Raw genomic sequence first — 23,075 nt, 5'->3', positions numbered from 1 at the left:
CCTATTAAAGCAGTGATTCTCAACCTTCCTAATGCCGTGACCCTTTAATACAGTTCCTCATGTTGTGGTGACCCCCAATTTCATTGTTACAAATTGAACATAATTAAAGCATAGTGATTAGTCACAAAAACAATATGTAATTATATATGTGTTTTCCAATGGTCTTAGGCGACCCCTGTGAAAGGGTCGTTCAACCCCCAAAGGGGTCCAGACCCACAAGTTGAGAACCATTAGCACTAAAGTGTGATGGCTATTTACCCTGCAGTTTGTCCTGGTCCAGAGAGGCCAGCTGGTAAGTTACTGACAATAAACTCACATAACCTGTTTTGTTTTATAGACTCTAACCATTTATTTAACAAAATGGAAATTTCTAATATTCAGCATTTTTCTACATTTAAAATTTCAGGGAAAAGAGACCCATGTTCTACAGCATATATTATTACAAAAGAGTTCATCATCAACTTGGAAGGGTTAAAACCCTTTCTCTCGTGAGTAGGACTCATCATCCTTTAGTGAAGTGAGGCGACATTTCTCTTGTGGAAAAAGTCCGTGTTTCTTGTCGGAGGAGAGGGATTACCAGCACAGTCTTCCGAGGATTTCTTTTATCAGTAAGACAGGTGGAAGTCCACTTCTCTGCTTTGGTTCCCAGGTCAGGTACAAATCCTTTCAAAGCAGGGAAGAACTCGGGTTTTCTGGGTGGTTTTGCTCACGTGATGATCCCTGTGCATGTAGCTATCATTAGTGCAAATGTGTAGGAGACACTTTGAATAATGGATAGCACCCACGGGAAAGCAATGGGCCCCCAACAGAGTTTGAATTCTTGTTCTTTCAAACTCTGAAAGCCAGAGATCACTTGTGCCTCGCAGAATCCGGCGGCTCTATCCCCAGGTGCAAAGTACATTTTCCAGGTTTCTCCAGGGCAAAGGCAGGGTGCACACCCTCATTAAACCTGTGCCTAATGATGAAGAGCAACTGTCCACTTTCGGCGTTTATGAATAGAAGCCGCTGGTGGTTGTAGTCCAGCAGAATGCCCACCCTGGCAGGACGCTCAGTCACGTGGACGTCGCTCACAATGCCACCATAGAAAAATGTGTATCTGAAATGAAACGGGATGGAAAATTAAAAACTTCAGAAATCCTGATGGCCATGATAAAGAAAATCACTTGGAGGTCACCAATGTTTCAGTTATTAACCTCAATTCACAACGATGAGTTGCAATGACATTGTCCCAGGTACTTTAAACACATCCCTCCTAGATGCTAGAATGCATAGCTCATCCCAACAGATGAGCATTTTTAATAATTTTGTTCCTCCTACATTAGGAAGCAGTCCCAGAATAACCAACATGTGCCTCCCTTGTGGTTTTTCTCAACATTCTAATTCTCTCCCAGCTGCCCACATGTTTTAACTACCACATTCACGGTGTGTCATTCTTTTGAATAAAACTCCTTTGAGGCTGACATGTATTTTTGAAAGTACTTCCGGCTTGCCTTCCATAAAATGTATTAATTTTACAGTTTAAGGATTTATAATAACTTACATAAGGGCCTTTATGAAGTTTAAGAAATATTTTATTATTTTTGCCCAGCTTTAGCCTTTGCATAAGCTCCCGTCATTCCAAACCAACTTTCTTTTTTGACTTAGCAATGATTTTGTGGTCTTGCAGCTAAGCCTTTGGTTTATCTTTTCAATTGAAATAAATTTAATTCAATAAGTATTCACTTGGGCATATCTGTGTGCCCAGCACTCGGCACACTGTCCTTGACCACCAGGATCCCATACTCTACTGAACAGGAAGGAAAAACTGATGATGACTTAAACACTGGCTAGAGCTGAGACTCCAGCTCAGAGGACAGACTAAAGTGTTTACTAAACACATCTAATGGACCTTTTTTTTTGCTGTGAGAGGAAAGGTTCAAGGCCAGGTTGGGAAGGAGAAATTGCTGAACAGAAGAAGCTAAATTCCTCTGCGCAAAAAAAGGTAACACAAATTTGAAGGTTTTGCCTGCTGGTCTTAGAAATGGAAGGTGGAGACCTGAAAGTAGGGGAAAGGAAGAAGTAAGATGGAAAGGAAGAAGAGAGAAGAGGAATAGTTCTGTGGATATGGTAGGTCTGAGGGGTGGGAGCAACACCAGGGCAGACTCAGCCCCCAGAATCCGGGTAAGTGACTCTGATATGGGTATGGCAGAAAAGGCTAAGGACCTTTAAAACCTTGTGATGTCTCTTAAAGGCCCAGAAGCTTGAGTGCAGGTATACTTAGGGAATGGCAAGTTGGCAACTTCATTGCAGAATAAAGCTCATGTGAAAGGGCAAAGGTTCATGGGAATGGGAAGATAAGCAAGACTTTATGATGATAAAGAAACATAGAGCAGAAAAGGGTTGCAGGCGCCAATGATGGGGACCAGCAGTGTAGGCTGGGGCTCTTACAGAAGGCTTGGGGAGCATAAGGACTCATACTCATTCAAAAAAAAAAATGGTCAGGCTGGATAGATGGAAAAGAGGGAGAAGACCCAAGCAGTGGGGGCAGCAGAAGCAATGATGAGGTGGCAGAATATGCCTGTATGTCATGGAAAACATTACTATTGGCCTGACAGGTTTGGAGGGGACATGTGAATGACTTTGAGGATATTTCATGGATCAGTAAGCCAGGAGCCAGGAACTAGACCTGCCCTGATCAATACAGTTACCACTAGCCACATGTGGCCACTTAAAATTAATTAAAATTAAATAAAACTCAAAGTCCTACTAACCATATTTCAAGGGTTCAGTAGCCACATGTGACACTATTTTTCTATTTTTGCAGAATGTTCTATTGCACAGCACTGGTCTAAAGGGTTCTGAATGCCCAAATAAGCCATATCCCTACCCTTGAATGGAAGGTCCCTGGTGTCCAGCCGAAGTCAGTCCCTTCCCACCAAGGAGGCCAAGGATGTAAAGACATTCCTTGAAGACTTGGCTCCACCAGTTCTACAGGGCCTGGAATATGCCCTGCCCCACTTCTGTCTCCATTTCTTCCTAAGCACATCAGTTTCTTCTTCAACTTGGACTCTGGCCTAAAACCAAGCCTATCTGCCGGGGGCATGACTCCTTGTCCAGTTACTGCCTGTTCCTCCTTGGAACATAATACAATAATACAATTCTGTTTTCTAGAGTCTAGAAATTTGTTATTAGAGGCTAGTCAAAGGGCCTTTTCGTAAAATCAGTATCTAGTTTCAGCTCTAAATCTGATTATAAACTCCAGGTTTGAGTGATGTTTAACTCTGGGAAGGGGCTAGGTCCTTAAGCATTGCACAATGCTGAATATCAATTAATCATAATTGCCCTGACTTGGTGAACTGTGACTTTAAATAGCTCTTGGAGATGGTGTCCTTATGAACCATGTCAGAGAATCAAACTATCAAGTAGGACGCAGGGAGAAATGTGCAAAATCCCAATCTGTGGGCCTTTCTCTGGAAACTTGCAAGCACTGAAGGCTTCTTTTTAAAGCACTACATTTGAATAATATCCCACATTGTATGATAATTTGCAATTTCAAAGATCTTCCCTGTACCTGATTTCATGTGATCCTCACAACCCCAAAAAGTAGCAGACCAGGCATTGTTGTCCCCATATGCTCAGAGGGTTAAGCAACTTCTGGTAAGTAGCCAATAGGAGGACAGAACCAGGACTAAAATCAGCCTCTGGTTCCCAGTCCATTGCTCCTTTATTAGACCATCCTGTGAGCATAGTCGGATCATAACATGGCTGCCCTTAACTCTCTGAGATGAACACTGGTTAATGGCTTTTTCACTTTAACCATCTAAACAATACTAATAATCTAGACCAGGGGTCAGCAAACTTTTTCTGTAGTGGGCCAGAGAGTAAATATCTTCGGGGGCTATTCAGTCTCTGTTGCGACTAACTCTGCCATTGTAGCACAAAAGCAGCCACAGACAATATGTAAACAATGAGTGTGACTGTGTGCCGATAAAAGTTTATTCACATAAACAGTGGGTCATATTTGAGCTGCGGGCTATAGTTTGCCAATGCTTGATATAGACCATGTGGGAAGGGTATTGGGGATCCACTTCTTTCTCACTCCTGTTGACTCCTCTCTGTGGAGGGAGCCTTTTAGCTTTGCCCTGTGGATTCTCCCTACCCTGGGGTGAGTTTAGGAAGAAAAACTGTCCATGCATGGCCGGCCCAATAGTCCCTTCCTATTCCCTGTCTCTTAACTGGTAGCTTTCCTGGGAGACACACATCCTTCTCTGCTTCTCCAGAGACCAACTCTTCCTTGCAGGGCGAGGAAGCTGGCCTGGCCAAGGTTATGAGTGGATGCGTCTGTCTCTCAGGTATGAACTACATTCTCTAAAATTGGCTTCCTCAGTAATAAGACTAATAGTTTAATCTCCATATACTTGACTCTCTTGTTTTCTTTCTTAGATGGTTCAGAACTTGGGACGGGGACTGGGATGGCATTATTAGGCCCTCAGAGTTCTCTAACTAGAAAGCAATTCATGACATTTTGATGAAGAGGGGAGGGGCTGGGCTGCAGCTTACCTCTGTGGCTCAGAGCAGTGCATGTACCATGAGGTCTCCCCTTGTCCCAGTGCACCAGCCTGCACAGCCGAGCTGGAGCAGATGCCAAGTCGATAAGCTGGGCAGTCTGTGACTGTGGTTTCCCAGTAATGCTGGCCACAGGCAGGCAGCTCCTCACCCAGCACTGATGGGATTCTGTAGGCAAAGTTGATTAGGATTTGCCAGCCTTCATCTCATAGACATCAACATTCACACATTCACACCCAGTTTACGCAGGACTCTATCCTTGGGAACTGCTGGAATTTGACTAGATCTCCATTGTTCATTGTGCCCCCAACCTTGACCTGATTGCCACAGAATTCCCTACCCGTGGTCGGCAAACCATGGCTCGTGAGCCACATGCGGCTCTTTGGCCCCTTGAGTGTGGCTCTTCCACAAAATACCACAAAATACCACAAAATACCACGTGCGGGCGCGCACATACAGTGTGATCGAAACTTCGTGGCCCATGCGCAGAAGTCGGTATTTTGTGGAAGAGCCACACTGAAGGGGCCAAAATGCCCCATGTGGCTCACAAGCCGCGGTTTGCCGAGCCGCAGTTTGCCGACCACTGTGGCCTAAACTCTCAATATGCATTTGACATATTCCACTGCCACATACAACTTGCATGTACTATACATTTTACCTCTGGAAGAAGCTGGGAACCAAACAACAACTAGAATAACGCAGGACAAAAAGAAATGGCACAATCTGCTTTTAAAGAAATTGAGACTATACAAGGGAGGCAGGTAGGGTGTTCCAAGAGAGCATTACTTGCAAATTTTTCTTACAAAACTTGCAAAAAAAAGTTTCCAAAACCTTTTTTTAACAATGAGTTCCAGTGTCTACTGACTTAACTGGGCACAGAGACCAATGAGGTGCTGATCTTGAACAGCAAGACGGCTGGTGAGGCCAGAGCAGAGCGGAGTATGGAAATTGAGACTCTGGCCTCTTTGGATTTGTAGTAGGTGTGCCTGAGAGGTTGTTGAAAGGTCTCTTCTTGTTTCACCTTAGCTATTTTTATAAGAGGCACAGGGAAATGAACCAAAGCACTTTTGGTAACCTTGTTTGCATGAATTGCTCAATTTTGCTTTAAAATGGCTGAGACAGCAAAGAAGCATTTTTAATTTAAGCAGCATTAAGTCAGCACCTCTCCCTCTCCTCTTTAATAGATTAGAACATGATTAATACAAGGGAATGTGTTTCACTTTCTCATGTCTTTACCCAACTTCATTTCAGAGAGGTGCTCTCTGGAGCAAGCTTGCCTGCCTGATAACTATGAGATCATTTTTAGATTAATAATAAATAAGTAAAATTCTATAAATAAGTAAAATTCTATAAAATGTATTACAGTTATCAGCAGTTATTGTGATTATGTATGAACTCTAACCAACCAGCTTATTTCTTTTATTTTTTATTTATTGAGAAACTATAAAAAAAAATACAGAAAAGCCCAATCTATCCTTAAAATATTTTATTTTTTGAGTTCACTCATTTGTATATATTTAGCATCTATTGTGTTTCTGGGCGCCATGCTAGATTCTGGGGATTCAAAGATGCAGAATATAAGGCAACTGCTTGAGGATTATTCAAGATGAAGTAGCCGACAAGCGACTCCACACATGTTCAGACCCTTTCACGGGTAAAATCAAAGGGTGCCAGGGCCAAGAGAAAGCTTGGGCATTTCCAGGAGCAGGTAACGCCGGAGCTGGGCCAGAGACAGGTGAATAGCAACCTGATAGGAAAGCAGTGCAAGTCCCTGTTGTTCAACTCAGTGCTTTCTTGTGAGCGCTTGCTGACAGCCCACACCAGCACCGACAGCAGCCTGTGTTTCACAAGGGTTACAGTTTTCAAAGCCTTTCACGTATATTCTTCCATTTCACCATTTTGACCTTAAAGTGACCATGAGAGATTGCAAGCTAATTGCAGAGCTGTCTCCCGATTGAGCCCTCGGCTTTTGGCGCTTCGTTACTTTGATGCTTCCTTTTGTGGGTGATACGGGTGTTGAGGGGTGGGCAAGAAAGTCTGAAAAGTCCTGCATGTGACCAGAGCTAGAAACTCAACAAAATGTCATTCTCCTCTATTCCTTTCCAAGTGGATGGATGTAAAATCTGGTTTGCTATTGAAAATAATAGAAGAATTAACCTGGATTCTTTTTCACTAAACCAGAGGTAATTCCATAAAACAGCCTATGTTTTAAACAAACCATCTGTGCTTATATTTCCAACAAAAATATTGACACTTGCTCTAAGTTATGAACTCTCTCTGTCACCTTCCCTCTAGTAATGAACCATAACCACACTGTATGGGTGTGCACACATTTCTATTCGATACCACACACACTCAGGCATATTCATGAAACCAAAAATATGCACAACAAAGTGACACACCTTCAGAACACTCTAATGCAGAGGCATCTTGTACTTCTACTTACTCTGTCAGCCGTCTTCTCTCAGCAAAGCTGATCACTGTCCCATTTGAGGAAATTTGCAGAGCAGGATGAGCTGTTTCTCTCAACAAGCGAAATCGGGTTCCTATTTCAGTTAAGAAAATATGATTACTAGTATAACATTGCCACAATGTCAAGTGCAGTCTCTAGGCCAAGTCCCTTATTTCAGACCTTGGTCTCCCTTTCTCCAGATATCAAAATACCCCAGTGTCTTTGGGCCCGCAGTGAAATTTCATAAGGCATTAGTGGATGCCAGTGGCTGGCTACTTCTACTAGTGTGCTTCCTGTGCTAAAACTTGCTGTGCTATGCAAAGTATGCTCCTTGCATATTCATCCCCTGGAAATGAGTTAGAAATGCAGAATCCTAGGCCTCACCCCAGACCTACTGAATCAGAATCTGCATTGTAACAAGATCCTCATGAGAGTTGTGTTCATATTAAAGTTTGAAAATGCACTGGTGTAACCTAAAGGAGTGGTTCTAAGAGTGAAAGGTATAGGCACCATATTGGGACGGTAGGGAATTTAATTTCTGGGCAGCAGCTCTCGTGTCTTCTCTTTATAAATATTAGGCAGATATTTATAAATATATTTACATCACAAATGAGGCACATATGCAAGTTTTTGCTGACTAAGCATATCACTTAATGTGCCACACTCAATCTTGTGCCATCTTTGGGTCTAGGATAAATAATAAAATGATTGCCTTTCCATTCCTCAGTTCTTTTCACAATGATTGAGAACAGACAAACATTTCTGTTGACATCATTTGGGTATTTTCTACAAAATGTCATTGAACAGTTTTATCACCTCCTTGAGTTATTCATTCACTCAACAAACATTAATTGGCACAAACAACGTGGTAGGCACAAACAAACAGAGGAATACAGCTGGAAGCTTGTTCATAGAGTTCACAATGCAATAAAATAAGACTATCCCTGCCCTGACCAGTTTGGCTCAGTGGATAGAGCATCGGCCTTTGGACTGAAGAGTCCCAGGTTCGATTCCGGTCAAGGGTATGTACCTTGGTTGCGGGCACATCCCCAGTGGGGGGTGTGCAGGAGGCAGCTGATCGATGTTTCTCTCTCATGGATGTTTCTCTCTATCCCTCTCCCTTCCTCTCTGTAGAAAATCAATAAAATATATTTTTTTAAAAATAAGACTATCCCCATCCCACACACTCAAAACATACCCACAAATTGTAACACGCTGTGAGGCAAACAAGAATCATCTGGGGAGATTAAACCCACACGTTAAAGCCTGTCTTCAAATAACCAGATCAGGACCTCCAGGAGTGGGGCTTAGGCATCAGTATTTTTTAAGCACCCCGAGAGACTGCTAATTGGTAGCCAAGGTTGAGACCCTCTAAACCAGAAAAATAAAAGAAACATTTCGGCCCTTGACCAATATTGAGTTCTCATGCCAAAAACCTTGCCCTGCCAGCAGGTTGAGGTCTTTAAGAAGTTGCCTTCAAGGATGTCTCCTCTGGGTGGTGGAAGGGAAGGTATGAGAATGCTTGGAAATATGCCACTGTGTGCAAAGGAGAAAGTACCTCTGGTGGAAATGAGGGCAGCTTCACTCTGTTCACTTGTTCCAAACGTATTGATGGCTCTCACGTAGAAAAAGTAATTATCATTGGGCTGGAGGTTAACCTTCAACTGGAGTCCTTTAATTCCAGAGTAAGATCTAAGTACAAAGGGAGAATAATAATTTTAAATATAATTCCATTGCTAAACAACTCATCATATTTCAACCCTATAGTGAATGAACATCTTTTATTAACAACAAATAACTTATTTTTTCTCTTTTAATGACCACTGGTATTAGCAAGCAAGATTATATAAGATGGTTATTATTCACTAAGATTACTTTATCAAATCATTTGTACCTTTGTCAACTTTTGTCCAACAGATGGCTTTCAAAATGCTCTTTGGAATAAAACCAGACAAACTTTTAAAAAAAATTTTCAGAAAAGTGACTATCTGTTAATAAATCTCCAAGAATATGTTATTTCTTTATCAATTTTTGGTTCAGAGGGCATTTTTGGATGAAAATTATGTTAAAACCATCTACAATACAAAGGACCCTAATTATCTCATTCAGATCTGGAATTGTAGAAAACTTAAGGTGAGTGATGATTTTATACATGGCCATCATGCTAAAGTTATAGAAACTGAGATCTCTAAAGAAGACAATATATATATTTTTAAATTTTATCTTTATTGTTGAAAGTATTACGGATATCCCCTTTGTGTGTTTTATTTTTCCATGGACCCCCGCCGCCACCCCTCCCAGGCCTTCACCACACTATGAAGACAATATCTTTGAAGGCAAGCTTAATCCTAGCAAGAAGAGAATTCTAATTGTCACATAAAATCCCCCAAACTGCAATTCCTAATCTCTCATCTACATGAAAAGAAAGTGATGGTAGTGGTATCTGATTGGCAGCAGGCTTGGCAAGTAAACTGTAACAGCCCAACCATTTAAACAATAATGGACTTGCTGGATTTGAAGATGGAGCTCTCTTAAGTTGCCAAGTTAGCTAAAATAGTTTTGTGCCTTTTTTCCGTTCTCTTTAATCTGCTCCATATCATGCATTTATAAATAAAGCACACAAGTGCTCTTCCTTCTGGAGAGGTGAAGGTGGGGGTTGGGGGTTGGGACAGGCTGGGAGAGGACAATAAATAATTTTTTTAAAAAAGAAAACTACAATATAATAGTTTTCATGTTCATTCTCAAAAGGATAGGTTTGTTTTTAATCTGCTTGCTTGCTTTGTTTTTATATTATTTTCTGTTTGTTTTGTTATTATTGAGCATACCACAAAAGGTTTAGAATCAAAGAGTGGCCACTCTTCATCCACAGAGAGATATTTTTTTCAGGTTATTTCTACCTCTGTTGATTTATTTCACTTCTCACTACCTACCTTAGAGAATAATATGAAAAACCAGGAAAAATAAAAAGTATTATCGACTCAGAAAACAAATGAATTTAGAAATTTTTAAAAGCATAAAATCTCTATAGAATAACAACCCCCCAACCACCACCATTTCTAAAAGCACAAAAACTCCATTATGTTCCTCAGAAGGAAGAGGCGGGGGAGGGGAGTAGCCTGCGTCTATTTGTATACCTTCTATTTAGTGCCTGTGGCTGGAAAAGGTCAGTATAAACCCCTCAATGTTACTGGTTGTTATTTCAGAATCTACCACCTGACCAGAACCTTTGGGAGAGTACTATCTTTAGATGTGCTGAGAATGGATCCATGCAATTGAGCCACATGTCAACTAATTATGCTTCAGTTAATTAATGAAAAATGTCCTATGATTGAGAATTTAATTCCCAACTAATATCCAGAATATTATTCTGGGATAGATGTATTGCTTATTTTATTTGAATTGATGACAGAAGAGATGTTTTAAACATACATAAATCATAGTAAGCAATAAAATTTTTGTCTCAATAAGCACAGTGGGGTCTGAACTGAATTTCAGACTTCATCCACTCATTAAGTAAATATTTATTGATTACTTATTATATGCATAGGCCCTGTCTCTACCAGAGGTGGAAGTGGCAAGGATAAATGAGGAAATTTCATGTCCAGAAACTAGATAGAATATGCTGACTTCATTTTGTAACAATGTGGCTGTTAAATGCCAAGGATGCTGTTTTGGGGGGTAAGTGTTTGCTCTTAAGTTTTATAAAGTCTGTCAAGGAGAAAATGGAATTTCTATTTATCTATTTATGTAGATATAGTCAACTGCATGCTATGTCTTATCACTTATTTAAAGAATAAAGGTTTACAAGGTACTTACGTCAACTATAGGATTTTATCCTGCTTTCAGTGCCTGAAAGCAGGTCATGCAGACTTAACATATATGCACAATGCCCTCACTGAATATGTGAAACAGAAGCACCGGGCATGAAAATGAAAGCAATACAAAATGTGGTGGTGCTTTATTGTTTATAAGTTGCCATCTTATGTTCAAGAACCAAGAACAAAGCAAAAAAGCTTAAATACAAATGGGTGGTTTCCATGTCTATTTATTTTGTCTGATCTCACTTAAATATCACAAAAGTCTTCATGTCAACTGCCCCTGCTTTTTAGCCAAATAAACACTTTAGACATTTTTTTGAATTTGAAAACTGAAGAGTGGCACCCTCCTGTAGAGTATAATCTTCTAAACTTTCAAAAACAAACACTTGTTATAATTACAACCAAATCCACATGACTTATAATGAGCTTGCAGTTTACAGAATTAAAATTCACAGCATATCCTGATTAAGGTAAGTGATCAGACAGCTGATGAAGCCACAACAAGTTGTTGGTGCTTAGGTAAGAAGGGATTTTAGCCTTATCAGTAATATGACTGATCTGACTGTTAGAAGTCTAGAGCTAATAAAATCCAAAAGACAACAAGAAATATAACTCAGTTGGTCTCACTTTGGGTCATAAGCGTGGAATTCTCCCTACAAGTGCCATAGTATGGTGCAAAAGGATGTCTTTATATGTGTAGTTTCCAGGAATACCAGGACCAGGAAGCATCTAGAAACCCTGAGTCATCAGCAAATTAGCTGATTGCTGGTGGAGAATAAGCACATTGTGGAGTCCAACCACAGAGCTCTGTGTCCAGCAAGTCTTCAAAGGACTCTCAACCCTCTCCATTGGGAGGACAAAGGACATTTGTTAAACTCCAAAGCTGTGAAGCAGAGAGAAACAATTTAAATAAGAGACCAACTTACTATCTCCTCAGAAGTCTGAATGGCTATCATGTGAATAAGTCTGATCTCCTCTTCTTTTGTTTGTTTGTTTGTTTGTTTGTTTCCAGAAGGCAAATGAGTGGAAGCTATGAGGAAGCTGATATCTGCCCAATATAATGAACACCTTTCTAGCTTGAGCCCTTTCATTCTTTAGTTTTTGCAAGGAATGATCAAAAAGTTTGCCAACTAACTATGGACAATGGAGCAAGAATCATTTTACTTGGGAATCAAAAAGGATCTTTATGAAGTAAATAATTAGAGAACTAATGCTTAATGGGAAAATACTGAAAGCATTCCCATTGAGTCAGAGGGACGGACATGAGGTTAAAACAAATTTGGAGACAGGAGCTGAAACAGTTACCATTTGCAGATTATATGATATTTTTTAAATATAGAAAACTCAAGAAAATCACCTGAAAAATGCTTACATAATAAGAAAATTCAGTAAGATGGCTAGGTGTGAAACTAATATAAGAAATCATAAGGCTGACACCTGATTTCTCATCAGAAACTCTACACGCCAGAAGGGAATGGCATGAAGTACTCAAGGTAATGGAAAGCAGGGATCTGAGACCAAGATTACTATATCCAGCAAGGCTATCGTTCAAAATAGATGGTCAAATAAAGAGCTTCCCAGACAAAAAAAAAAAAAAAAGGCTAAAGGAGTTCATCACCACCAAGCCAGCATTACAAGAAATTCTAAAGGGATTACTGTAAGGCAGTGGTTCTCAACTGTCCTAATGCCGCGACCCTTTCATACAGTTCCTCATGTTGTAGTGACCCCCAATTTCATTGTTAAAAATTGAACATAATTAAAGCATAGTGATTAGTCACAAAAACAATATGTAATTATATATGTGTTTTCCGATGGTTTTAGGCGACCCCTGTGAAAGGGTCGTTCAACCCCCAAAGGGGTCGCGACCCATAGGTTGAGAACCACTGCTGTAAGGGATTGCTGAGAAGAAACAGAGAGAGAAACCTAGCAAGACAGAATTAAAATGGCTATAAATAAGTGCCTCTCAATAATAACCCTAAATGTAAATGGATTAAATGCTCCAATCAAAAGGCATAGGATAGCTGAATGAATACAAAAACATGACCCAACTATATGCTGTCTACAAGACCCACCTCAAAACAAAAGACATACACAGGATGAAAGTGAAGGGATGGAGAAAAATTTTCCATCAAATGAAAAGAAAAAAAAAGCTGGAGTAGCAATACTCATATCTGACAAAATAGACTTTAAAAGCATCATGCTAAGCGAAATAACCCAATTGGAGAAAGATAAATATCATATGATCTTATTTGTGGAATATAATGAACAACATAAGCTGATGAACAAAAATAGAGCCAGAGGGAGGGAAATATACTAGAATATAATAGAAGAAATCCTGTTATTTGCAGATTTTTAATATTTCCTACAACTTTTATGATATCATACTATGTGAGTACAGCTTTGGTAATATTATATTTAAAATCCTTTTATTCTTGAAATATTAATGTTTATTGCATGTAATATTATTATATGTAAGATCATTTTTCTTGAATAATTGGTGTTTATTGCATGTAACATTATCATACTTAAAATTGGTTTTTTGAGATACTAATGTTTATTGCATGTAACATATTTAAGATCATTTTTCTTGAAATATTAAGTTTTATTGCATGTAACATTAAAAAATAAATTTAAAAAAAGAAAGAAATCAAAAGCCTTCATATACAAATCTATATGTATATAAAAGCCTAATATGCAATTTGTTCCCTTGGGAGTTTGATCTTGAGAACAGGAGTTCGATTGCTCGCTATAATGTGCGCTGACCACCAGAGGGCCGCACGGAATGAAGGAAGGCCTTGGCTCACAGCCAGCAGCCAGGGAAGGAAGGCCCCAGTCGGCAGCCAGAAGCCCCTGATCGGCCCTGATCACCGGCCAGGCCTAGGGACCCTACCCATGCACAAATTTCATGCACCGGGCCTCTAGTATCTAAATAAAGATGAAACAAGAGAAACACATATTTAAATAGTGGCACCACAAAGATCCCAAATAGCCAAAGCAAGCTTGAGAAAAAAGAACAAAGTTGAGTATCACACTCATGGATTTAAAACTATACTAAAAAGCTATAGTAATCAAACAAAATATGGAAGGAGAGCAATGGGTGCCCACCTCAGCACTCCTCAGCTGGGAGCTCGATTCTATTTCTCTAGGGTTGTGCTGGGCCTGGTGGCCTGGGCAGAAGAGCAGTAGCATCATGGGTCTCAGCACCTAGTTGGGGAGCCCTGGGCCTCCTAGTGCTAAGTCCCCCCACCCCCACCCCCTATTCTCCTGTGCCCTTTCACTCCGTCTTTTTTTTTTTTTTCTTGTCCTCAAAGTTATAGCTGCCACTTCAGCTCTCTGGCAATGGAGACTCCATCCCCACTTTTTAAAAAAATATATATTTTTTATTGATTTCAGAGAGGAAGATGGGAGTTGGTGGGGGGGTGTGGTGGGAGAGAGAGAAAGAAAGAGAGTGAGAGAAAGAGAAACATCAATGATGAGAGAGAATCATTGATTGGCTGCCCCCTGCATGCCCCACACTGGGGATCAAGCCTGCAACCCAGGCATGTGCCCTGACTGGGAATCGAACTGTGACCTCCAGTTTCATAGGTCAATGCTCAACCACTGAGCCACACCAGCTGGGCTTCATCCCATCCACTTTGCCTGAGGCACCCAGCGCTCCAGAAATGTGGGCCCCACCCGGGTTGCAGACCCTACCCGGCAAGCGAGGCCGTCTCTGAGAGCACCCTGAAACCAGCAGCGGCAGGCTCAACTTCCTCTACGGCTGAGAGCCCCTCTCACATCAGGTGGCTGGGCACATGTATAGGAAGGACAAAGTGGGTATCTTGCAACATCCAGATGGCATAGTTTTGAAATAGCTACCGCCACCTCCAAGGGATCCAATAAGGGAGCTAGAATTCTATAATATGATTTAGAGCTTTAAAAATTTCTGCCAAAATATTATGGCATCTGGTGATCTCCCACTGTGCCAAATGATTTACACCTAAACCTTGAAGATGTGACCCATAGATTTAATAAGCCCTGTCTAATGGATGTAAAAATAGGGCAAAAGAGCTATGATTCTTTTGCGTTATCTGAGAAGATTCAGCAACAGGTAGGCAAGTAATCAGAGATTGGGTTCTTGGTGTGTGGCATGAGAGTTTATCATGTTCATTCTCATAGCTAGGAGACACAAAACCAGCACTATGGAAGAAGCCTAACAAAAGAAACTAATGGAGTTTCCAGATTTTTTTTTTGGTAATGGATTCTGCTTAGAAAAGTATGCTGTTGCTGCCAGTATTCAGAAGATTGAGAGTACTCTGCAGTGGTTTGAAAGCCAGGAGCAGCTTAACTTTTATGTGAGTTCATTACTGTTTGTTTATGAAGGTTCATCTGAGCCAACTACTACAAAATCAAATGACAGAACTTTGGCAGAAATGTTTTTGTCCAAAGGACAACTCTCAAACACAGACATAGTGAAGTACAATAATAACTTTCAAGTGTTAAGTTCCACAATGAATGGAAAAATAGTAGACAAAACCTTATCCAAGATATATGGTCATCACAGAAAAATGTATTTGAAAAGACATCACAGTCACAATTCATTGAAAGTTGAAAATATATAGCAAGACAATAGGTGGAGAAGTTTGTCACAGGAACATTTAAACAGAAATATACTTTCCCAACTGGAAAAGACTTTCTACCATCTTCCCACTGGTTGCCAAAAGATTGCAGAAATAGAAGTGGGAATGACTGATTTTTCTCATGTTTTCCCTAGCAACACAAAAGATGAGGGATATATCTATGGACTGAAGCAAATAATTACTGTATTTTAGACAATGGAATCCTTGGCTGCAATCTTTTTAAGGGGTGGGGCAATCACTGTGAAGAGCAGCCATCAATATCTCTGCACTTGTAATGCTATGTAAACAATTTGTATGTGAGCCCTAGCCCGTTTGCTCAGTGGATAGAGTGTTGGCCTGTGGACTGAAGGGTCCCGGGTTTGAGTCCAGTCAAGGGCCCATACGTTGGTTGTAGGCCCCCTCTGGCCTGGACCCTGGTCGGGGCGTGTGTAGGAGGCAACCAATTGATGTGTCTCTCTCATATTTATATTTCTCTTTCTGTGTCTCTCCCCCTCCCACTCTCTCTAAAAATCAATGGAAAAATATCCTCGCTGAGGATTAAAAATAATAATAATAAATTTGTATTGTGAGTCTACATGTTTACATTTCTGGTAGAGGGTTAACTTTTTAATAATCTTACTCAGGAAAAACAATTATTTGTTAATAAGAAAACTATGAAAAATAAAGAAAAAACTTTGGAATGTTAGGCAAAGAATGTGGTGGCAAAAAAAAAAAAAAGAACAAAAACAGTACAGTACAGTATAGGCACAAAAACAGCCACTCGATTAATGGAACAAAATAGAGAGTCCAGAAATAAACCCACACCTGTATGGTAAGTTAATCTTCAAAAAAGGAGGCAAGAATATATAATGGGGAAGACAGTCTCTTCAGCAAATGGTATTGTAAAAACTGGACAAACACATGCCAAAAATGAAAACAGGACCACTTTCTTACATCATATACAAGTATAAACTCAAAATGGATTAAAGATTTAAATGTAAGACCTGAAACCATAAAGCTCCTAGAAGAAAACATAGGCAGCAAATTCTGACATCATTTTTAGCAATATTTTTGTGTGTATATCTTCTCAGGCAAGAGCAACAAAAGCAAAAATAAAAGAATGGGGCAACATTAAATTAAAAAGCTTTTGCACAGTGAAGGAAACCAACAGAATGAAAAGACAACCTACTGAATGGAAGAAAACATGTGCAAATGATATATCTGATCCTATATAATAAAAGGCTAATATGCAAATAGACCAAAAGGTGGAACAACTGGGACAACCGAAACAACCGAACAACCGGTTGCTATGACGTGCGCTGACCACCAGGGGGCATGTGCAGAACATGGTGAGCGTTGGCCGTGGTGGGATAGTGGAGCAGGTAAACAGGGCACCAGACCAAGGCGGGATGCTGGCCTGTCATCGGGGGGAGCCTCTGGTGATTATTGAAAATTTTTTGCTCCCACACACAACAGTTCTGCCTGGTGCTCACACCTGTTGCCAGTGCCGGCCCCACTCACACCTGTAGCCAATGCCAGAGCTGCTGCTTGCACCCACTGCCAGTGCCCAGCACTGGTCCCGATCACTCAGCGCCATCAGCAGGTGTGAGCAACAGCTGCCAACCCTGATCACTCCTGAGGGCTTCTCCACCTCCCCCTGCTCTTGAGGGGCAATCGGGGCAGCAGCTGACATTTGTACCTGCTGCTGGCACCAGCCCCAATCACTCTGAGCCATCAGCAGATATGAGCAGCAGTGGCAAGAGTGGGGCTGCTGGCAGACAGGGGACCAGGGGCCGCAGTGGGAGGGGCTGGGCAGGGGCACAGAGGATGGGCCAAGACCCGCCCCTGTGCCTACCGCAGTCTTGTGGCCCACAGTTCGTTTCAAGGTGCACAAATTTATGCACTGGGCCCCTAGTACATATATATATATAAAGAACTCAGGCAACTCAACATCAAGAAAAGGAAACTATCTGCTTAGAAAATAGACAGATCCCTAAATAAACATTACCCCAAAGAAGACATACACATGAAAAGATGCTCAATGTCACTAATCATCAGGGAGATGCAAATCAAACCCACAATGAGCTATCATCTTACACTTGTTAGAATCTACACTAATAAAAGAGAAAAATGGTAATTGGCGTACGGCAATACCGTTTTCATTGGCTAATCAGGGCTATATGCAAATTAACTGCCAACTAAGATTGACAGTTAACTGCCAACTAAGATTGGCAGTTAACTGCCAACAAGATGGTGGCTAATTTGCATATGTAGGCACAATGCAGGGAGGCGAAAGGGAAAGCAGGAAGAAGCCCCCTGCCACTGACAGTGATCTGAAACCCAGGGGGAGCTAAGAGCTGGGGGGCAGGGCAAAGGCGGCCCTGGGGCCGCCTTTGCCCTGCCCCCCAGCCATGATCGGAGAATCAGGCGCCTTTGCCGCCCTGGCCAGTGATAGCAGGAAGTAGGGGTGGAGCCAGTGATGGGAGCTGGGCACGGTCGAAGCTGGCAGTCCCAGGAGCTAGGGGTCCCTTGCCTGGGCCTAAAGCGAAGCCCACGATCACGGCGCCCCCTGCTGCCACTGCAGGTCCCCGCTGCCCGGGCCAGATGCCTAGGCCAGAGGCGTCAGGCCTGGGCAGGGGCAGAGCCTGCAACCATGGGGAGTTGGGGGTCCCCTGCCCAGGCCTGACACCTCTGCCGGAGGCCTCAGGCCTGGTCAAGGGGTCGATCCGGTGATTGGTGATCGGAGGGTGATGGGGGTCAACTCCTCTGGCTGAGGCATCAGGCCTGGGTGGGGGGCGGAGCCGGGGATTGGGGGGATATGATGGTCCCCTTGCCCAGGCCTGAAGCCTGGGTCAGAGGAGTCAGGCTTGGGCGGGGGGTGGAGCAAGCGATCAGAGGGAGATGGGGGTCCCCTGCCCAGGCATGATTCCTGGGCCAGAGGCCTCAGGCCTGGGCGGGGGCCAGAGCCAGTGATCGGGGGGAGATGGGGGTCCCCTGTCCAAGCCTGACACCTCTGGCGGAGGCGTCAGGCCTGGGCAAGGGGCCGATCAGGCGATCGGAGGGTGATGGGGGTCAACGCCTGAGGGCTCCCAGTATGTGAGAGGGGGCAGGCTGGGCTGAGGGACACTCTCCCCCCACACACACACCCAGTGCACGAATTTCGTGCACCGGGCCCCTAGTCCTATATAATAAAAGGCCAGTGGCCATAACAGTGTAATGACCGTTAATGACCAATCAACCAGTTGCTATAAAGTGCATTGATCACCTCTTTGTCCCTCCCCCAAGCCCGCAGGCTCCGATCACTGGATGGCCAATGGGGAACCACGGGGAAACCAGAGTGGCGGCGGGGCGGGACTGGGGACTGGCAAGCGGGCGGAAGGCATACAGACTTCTTGGTCCCTTCCCTCAGACCACAGGCTTTGATCATGGCGAACAGGGAACCATGGGGAACTGGGGTGAGCAGTGGCCGGGCAGGACTGGGGACTGGCGAGCAGGCAGAAGATGGCCCTGATCGCAGGCTAGGCCTAGGGACCCTACCTGCACAGAATTTTGTGTGCTGGGCCTCTAGTAGTTATTATAAAAAAATCAACAAATAACAAGTGTTGGCAAGGATATGGAGAAAAGAAACTCTTGTGCATTGTTGGTGGAATTATAAACTGGTGCAGCCACTATGGAAAACAATAGGGAGGTTCCTCAAAAAATTAAAAACAAAACTACCATAGACCCTTCTGCAATTCCATTTCTGGGTATTTATAAAAAATAATAATAAAACAGTAATGTGAAAAGATATATGCATCCCTATGTCCATTGCAGTATCATTTATAATAGCCAAGATATGGAAGCCACCTAGATGTTCATTGATAGTTGAATAGATAAAGAAGATGTGATATATCTACATCTATATCTCTATTTCTTTTTTTATCAATAAACTTCATATTTTATTACATAAACATGTATTATAGATTTGCCTTACACTTTGAATTAATCTCCTATTTATACATAATTTTGTAACATTAAACATTGATCATTTCAAATGATGCAGTGGACACATTTTATTAAACAATATCAAAAAGTAGCATTCTTTAACATCACCATCAATATAATCGAAGTCTTTAAATATTGGGAAGCCATCAAGTTCACAGTGGTGAACACAAGCTTTACAGAATCTAATTTTTATTTAAAGCATGAATTTTATCATTGGTAACATATAATGGTTTTCTTTGATATGAGGCTCACTTTGTTCATTTAGAGAAAACATCTGCAAGTCAACAATAGCTTGTCAATCACTCTTAAGTAAAAATGGTGTTTCAGTAAAAAAAAAAAAAAGCAGTCCCACTTGTAACTCAATCAATGAATTAATTGCAGTAGTGCTTTTCCTTTTTTGTGTGTGATTAATCACTATGTTTTCATTAGGTTCAATTTGTAACAATGAAACTGGGGATCACCACAACATGAGGAACTGTAGTAAAGGGTCGCAGCATTAGGAAGGTTGAGACCACTGGTCTAAGGTTTAATTCTACCTCAGTTTCTGGCTCCTACCCAGCCTGGCCCTGGTCCGGGCTTGGGCATGAGGCAACCAACTGATGTGTTTCTCTCACATCGATATTTCTGTCTTTCCCTCTCTCCCATTCTTTCTAAACATCAATGGGAAAATATCCTCGGGTGAGGATTAAAAAAAAAACAAACAAAGGTGGGTAATCTGGTCAGAAGCTCAAATCTACAATCTGCTCCTCCCAGGGGGTCTGGAATGAATGTTCTAGAGCATCTCCAGAAAGGCCTGCGGGGATGGTGCCTCCACATTCTGGAAGGTGTTCTGGACTCTGCCGTACAGGATGAAGTATTTCACCTTCAGCCAGATGAACCCAAAGTGGTTCTCATCGAACAGGATGAAGACTCCAGGGAACCGCTCCCAGTAGGCTAAGCCAGGTAAGGTAACAGTGTCCACGCCATAGAAACACATCCTGCAGGTTCGGGGGTAGTTCTGGTCTCTTGTGCGCATGCCCACAGGCAGAACAAACGGGGCAGGCTGCTCCTCCAAAGCTGCAGCCCCGGACTCCCCGACGCTGGGCTGGGCAGGGCTCTGCCAGCCATGGCCCTCGCTTTCCTCAGTCCCGTTTTCTTGCTGCTGCTGCTGCTGCTCCCGGATCACCTGCTCGTCAATCTCCTCGACCACGCGGGAGAGCTCGTTGAAGTCGCGGAAGAACTCGCCATCTGGCAGCTGGATGCGGCGCATGAGGTGGATCTCTAACATCCTGATGGTGTCTCCCGTGATCTTCGTGACCCTGGCATACTTCCCATGGAAGCTGAGCATGACAATCTTTAGGCCGAAGGCATCGTAGTTGCCTTGGAAGAGGCCTGGCCTGATGAGGTCCTCCGGGTGGCTCGGCGGGAGGTAGAGGCGGCGGTAGGCCAGGCAGTCATACTGATATCTGTCCTCCAGCCCCAGCGTCAGCGACAGCACCAGTGCCCGTTCTTGCCTAAGTCTCGCTGTTAAATCCTTCCGGTGGTCTGTCTTGTCGCACTGGAGGGTGAGCCTGTCCTTCTGAATCTGCACGTGGCGGCTGTGGGGCCTGCGGTGGCGGCCTTCCATGCATTCCACCACGGCTGATTTCCTCTCCGTCAGGCGAACTCTGAACGAGGGCTGGAATTGCAGTGGGCCATCCACGTGGGTGTTAAGGGAAGGCCCGTACGTCCAACCAGTAATACATAAGCCGTCCACCACGACATTCAGCAGTGTTCTATAGTCCTCAGTATCTAGCTGCCACAATCCCAAAACGTGTCTGTATGGGTGGAGCAGCTTCGCATAGACTTCTCGATAAGACATACCTATCATCTCCAGGTTCTGCGAGTTTTCAGAAAAGCCATATTCCTCCCGGCAGCGCCGTCTCCAGATGCTGTCGATGTGCAGGATGTGGTGGAATTTGGTGCAGGCCAGGGCCAGGCTGGGCAGGTCGGTGCCGGGGAGGCAGGCGAAGATCTCCACCAGCATCTCCACAGGCAGGTCCCGCAGCGAGCAGTGCGGGGGCGGCATGGGGCTCGCAATTCCTCCACTCTCCGCACAGCACCGCGCTGCCTCGACCGCCTCCACATGCTTTTCTGCCGCGGCCGGGGCCGGCTTGCCGTAGGCCACTGCCGTCTCAGCTGGGCCCTGGCACTGCTGACGACACCGACACCGACATCCCCGCGAAGAGCCCGCGCCGCAGAGACTAGCGCACTCCTCCATTCCTCGAGGCGTAACAGCCAAAAAGCATCCGGCTTCTGTGCCTCAGCCAGGCTTTAAACTGGCTAGTCCCGCCTCAGAATCCAGCCCCGCCCCCTAGGGCCTAGCCACGCCCCCTCAGAGAGGAGCCAATTGTAGGACTTTAGCAACACTTCCAAGGAGACCCATACCCATTAAAAGCTGCCTCCCGTTTTTTAGTGCCCCCTCCCTGTCCTCCCGCCCTAGCCCCAGGCAGTCACTAATCTGCATTCTTTTTTTTTTTTTTAACATTTTATTTTTTTATTATTTTTTTAATTTTGTTTTATTGCTTAAAGTATTACATGCTTCCAGGGATATGCCTATGGGGGCGGGGGACATTTCACATAAATGCAGTCATAATAGTTGGTCTTTTGTGACTGGCTTCTTTCACTTAGCATAACATTTTAAAGTTTTATGTATGCTATATTCTAGTGTATGGGTATACCACATTTTGTTTACCCATTCATTAGTTGATGAATACTTGGGTTGTTTCCAGTTTGAGGCTCTTATGGATAACGCTGCTATGAACATGGTGTACAAGTTTTTTGTGTGAATATGTTTCCATTTCTTTTGGGTATGTACCTAGAAGTGGAACTTCTGGGTCACCTGGTAACTCTATGCTTAGTATGTTGAGGAACTGCCAAAAACGTGTTATCCAACGTGGCCCCTCCATTTTACATTTCCACCAATGTACGAGGGGTCCAATTTTTAAACATTCTCATGAATGCTTTTTAAAAAAATATAGCCATCCTAGTGAGTGTTGAGTGGTATTTTATTATAGTTTAGAGCAGAGTTATTGACTGTAGGTTGACTTGACCTTGAACTCCATAAGGGAAATCTCTTCTATGCTCAGCCTTCACCCAGCCTCTGCCAAATCTCTCAGGCCCCTGGTAGGAATGGGCTCCTACATGTGAGCAAGGATGGACTTGAGTTCTTCATTTTCAGTGGACCTTGAGTTCTTCACTTTCAAGTGACTAACCTTGCTAGTTCCTTGGGTGAATGGATGCCCTCAGAAAAAAGTTCACAGGATCTGCCCACTATGAACATAATTTTCCTATGGGCTGAGACTGGCCCCGCCCATTCAGACAGGCTTCCATTCTCATGTTGAGAGCAGCTAGATTCCTTCTCTCCACTTTTCTGGATTCCTACCAGAGAAACACTTCCTCTTAGTGCCCTGGGAGGAATTTGATTTTCCTTTTGTCAGGAATAGACATTTGGGGTGGTTTATTTGATAGAGGGGTGTAAATTCCACCTGCCACAGACACTGACTTCGATCATTTAAACACTAAAATATTCTCAATCCCTCCTTTGAAGAATAGCCCTATATTATTATTGGTATGTAATGGAGTAATGGGTATAAAGGCTCTTTTTTTTTTTTTTAAGACTCTTCTTTTAGGATCCTGTATTGATGGGATTTTGAGGGA

The 23,075-nt window shown here is 43.0% G+C and overlaps 2 protein-coding genes and 1 pseudogene across 3 annotated transcripts in view; 1 reads left to right on the top strand and 2 right to left on the bottom strand.

The window, feature by feature from the left end:
- Positions 1 to 333: 333 nt before the first annotated feature.
- CMYA5 (cardiomyopathy associated 5) overlaps positions 334 to 23,075 on the bottom strand; it is a 102,839-nt gene continuing 80,097 nt past the window's right edge. The window contains exons 10-13 of the mRNA XM_081088800.1: positions 8,556 to 8,689; positions 6,992 to 7,091; positions 4,540 to 4,713; positions 334 to 1,096 (exon numbers count right to left, since the gene is read on the bottom strand). Of these exons, the coding sequence (XP_080944926.1) occupies positions 850 to 1,096; positions 4,540 to 4,713; positions 6,992 to 7,091; positions 8,556 to 8,689 (655 nt within the window). The 3' untranslated portion in view covers positions 334 to 849. The remainder of the gene's footprint in view (positions 1,097 to 4,539; positions 4,714 to 6,991; positions 7,092 to 8,555; positions 8,690 to 23,075) is intronic.
- Positions 10,639 to 16,584, top strand: LOC308518060 (inositol polyphosphate multikinase-like; annotated as a pseudogene). The gene is made up of 2 exons: positions 10,639 to 10,675; positions 14,581 to 16,584. The product of its transcript is annotated as an inositol polyphosphate multikinase-like (transcript).
- LOC308517465 (F-box only protein 31-like) lies at positions 19,458 to 21,706 on the bottom strand. The gene has a single exon (XM_081088613.1). The coding sequence runs from the start codon at positions 21,634 to 21,636 to the stop codon at positions 20,170 to 20,172; it is 1,467 nt and encodes a 488-aa protein (XP_080944739.1). The 5' UTR covers positions 21,637 to 21,706; the 3' UTR covers positions 19,458 to 20,169.

Source organism: Myotis nattereri, assembly GCF_964212035.1.
Source record: "Myotis nattereri genome assembly, chromosome: 4".
NCBI lineage: Eukaryota > Metazoa > Chordata > Mammalia > Chiroptera > Vespertilionidae > Myotis > Myotis nattereri.
Note: the sequence above shows the minus strand (reverse complement) of the source record. Positions and strands in the feature narration are given on the sequence as shown.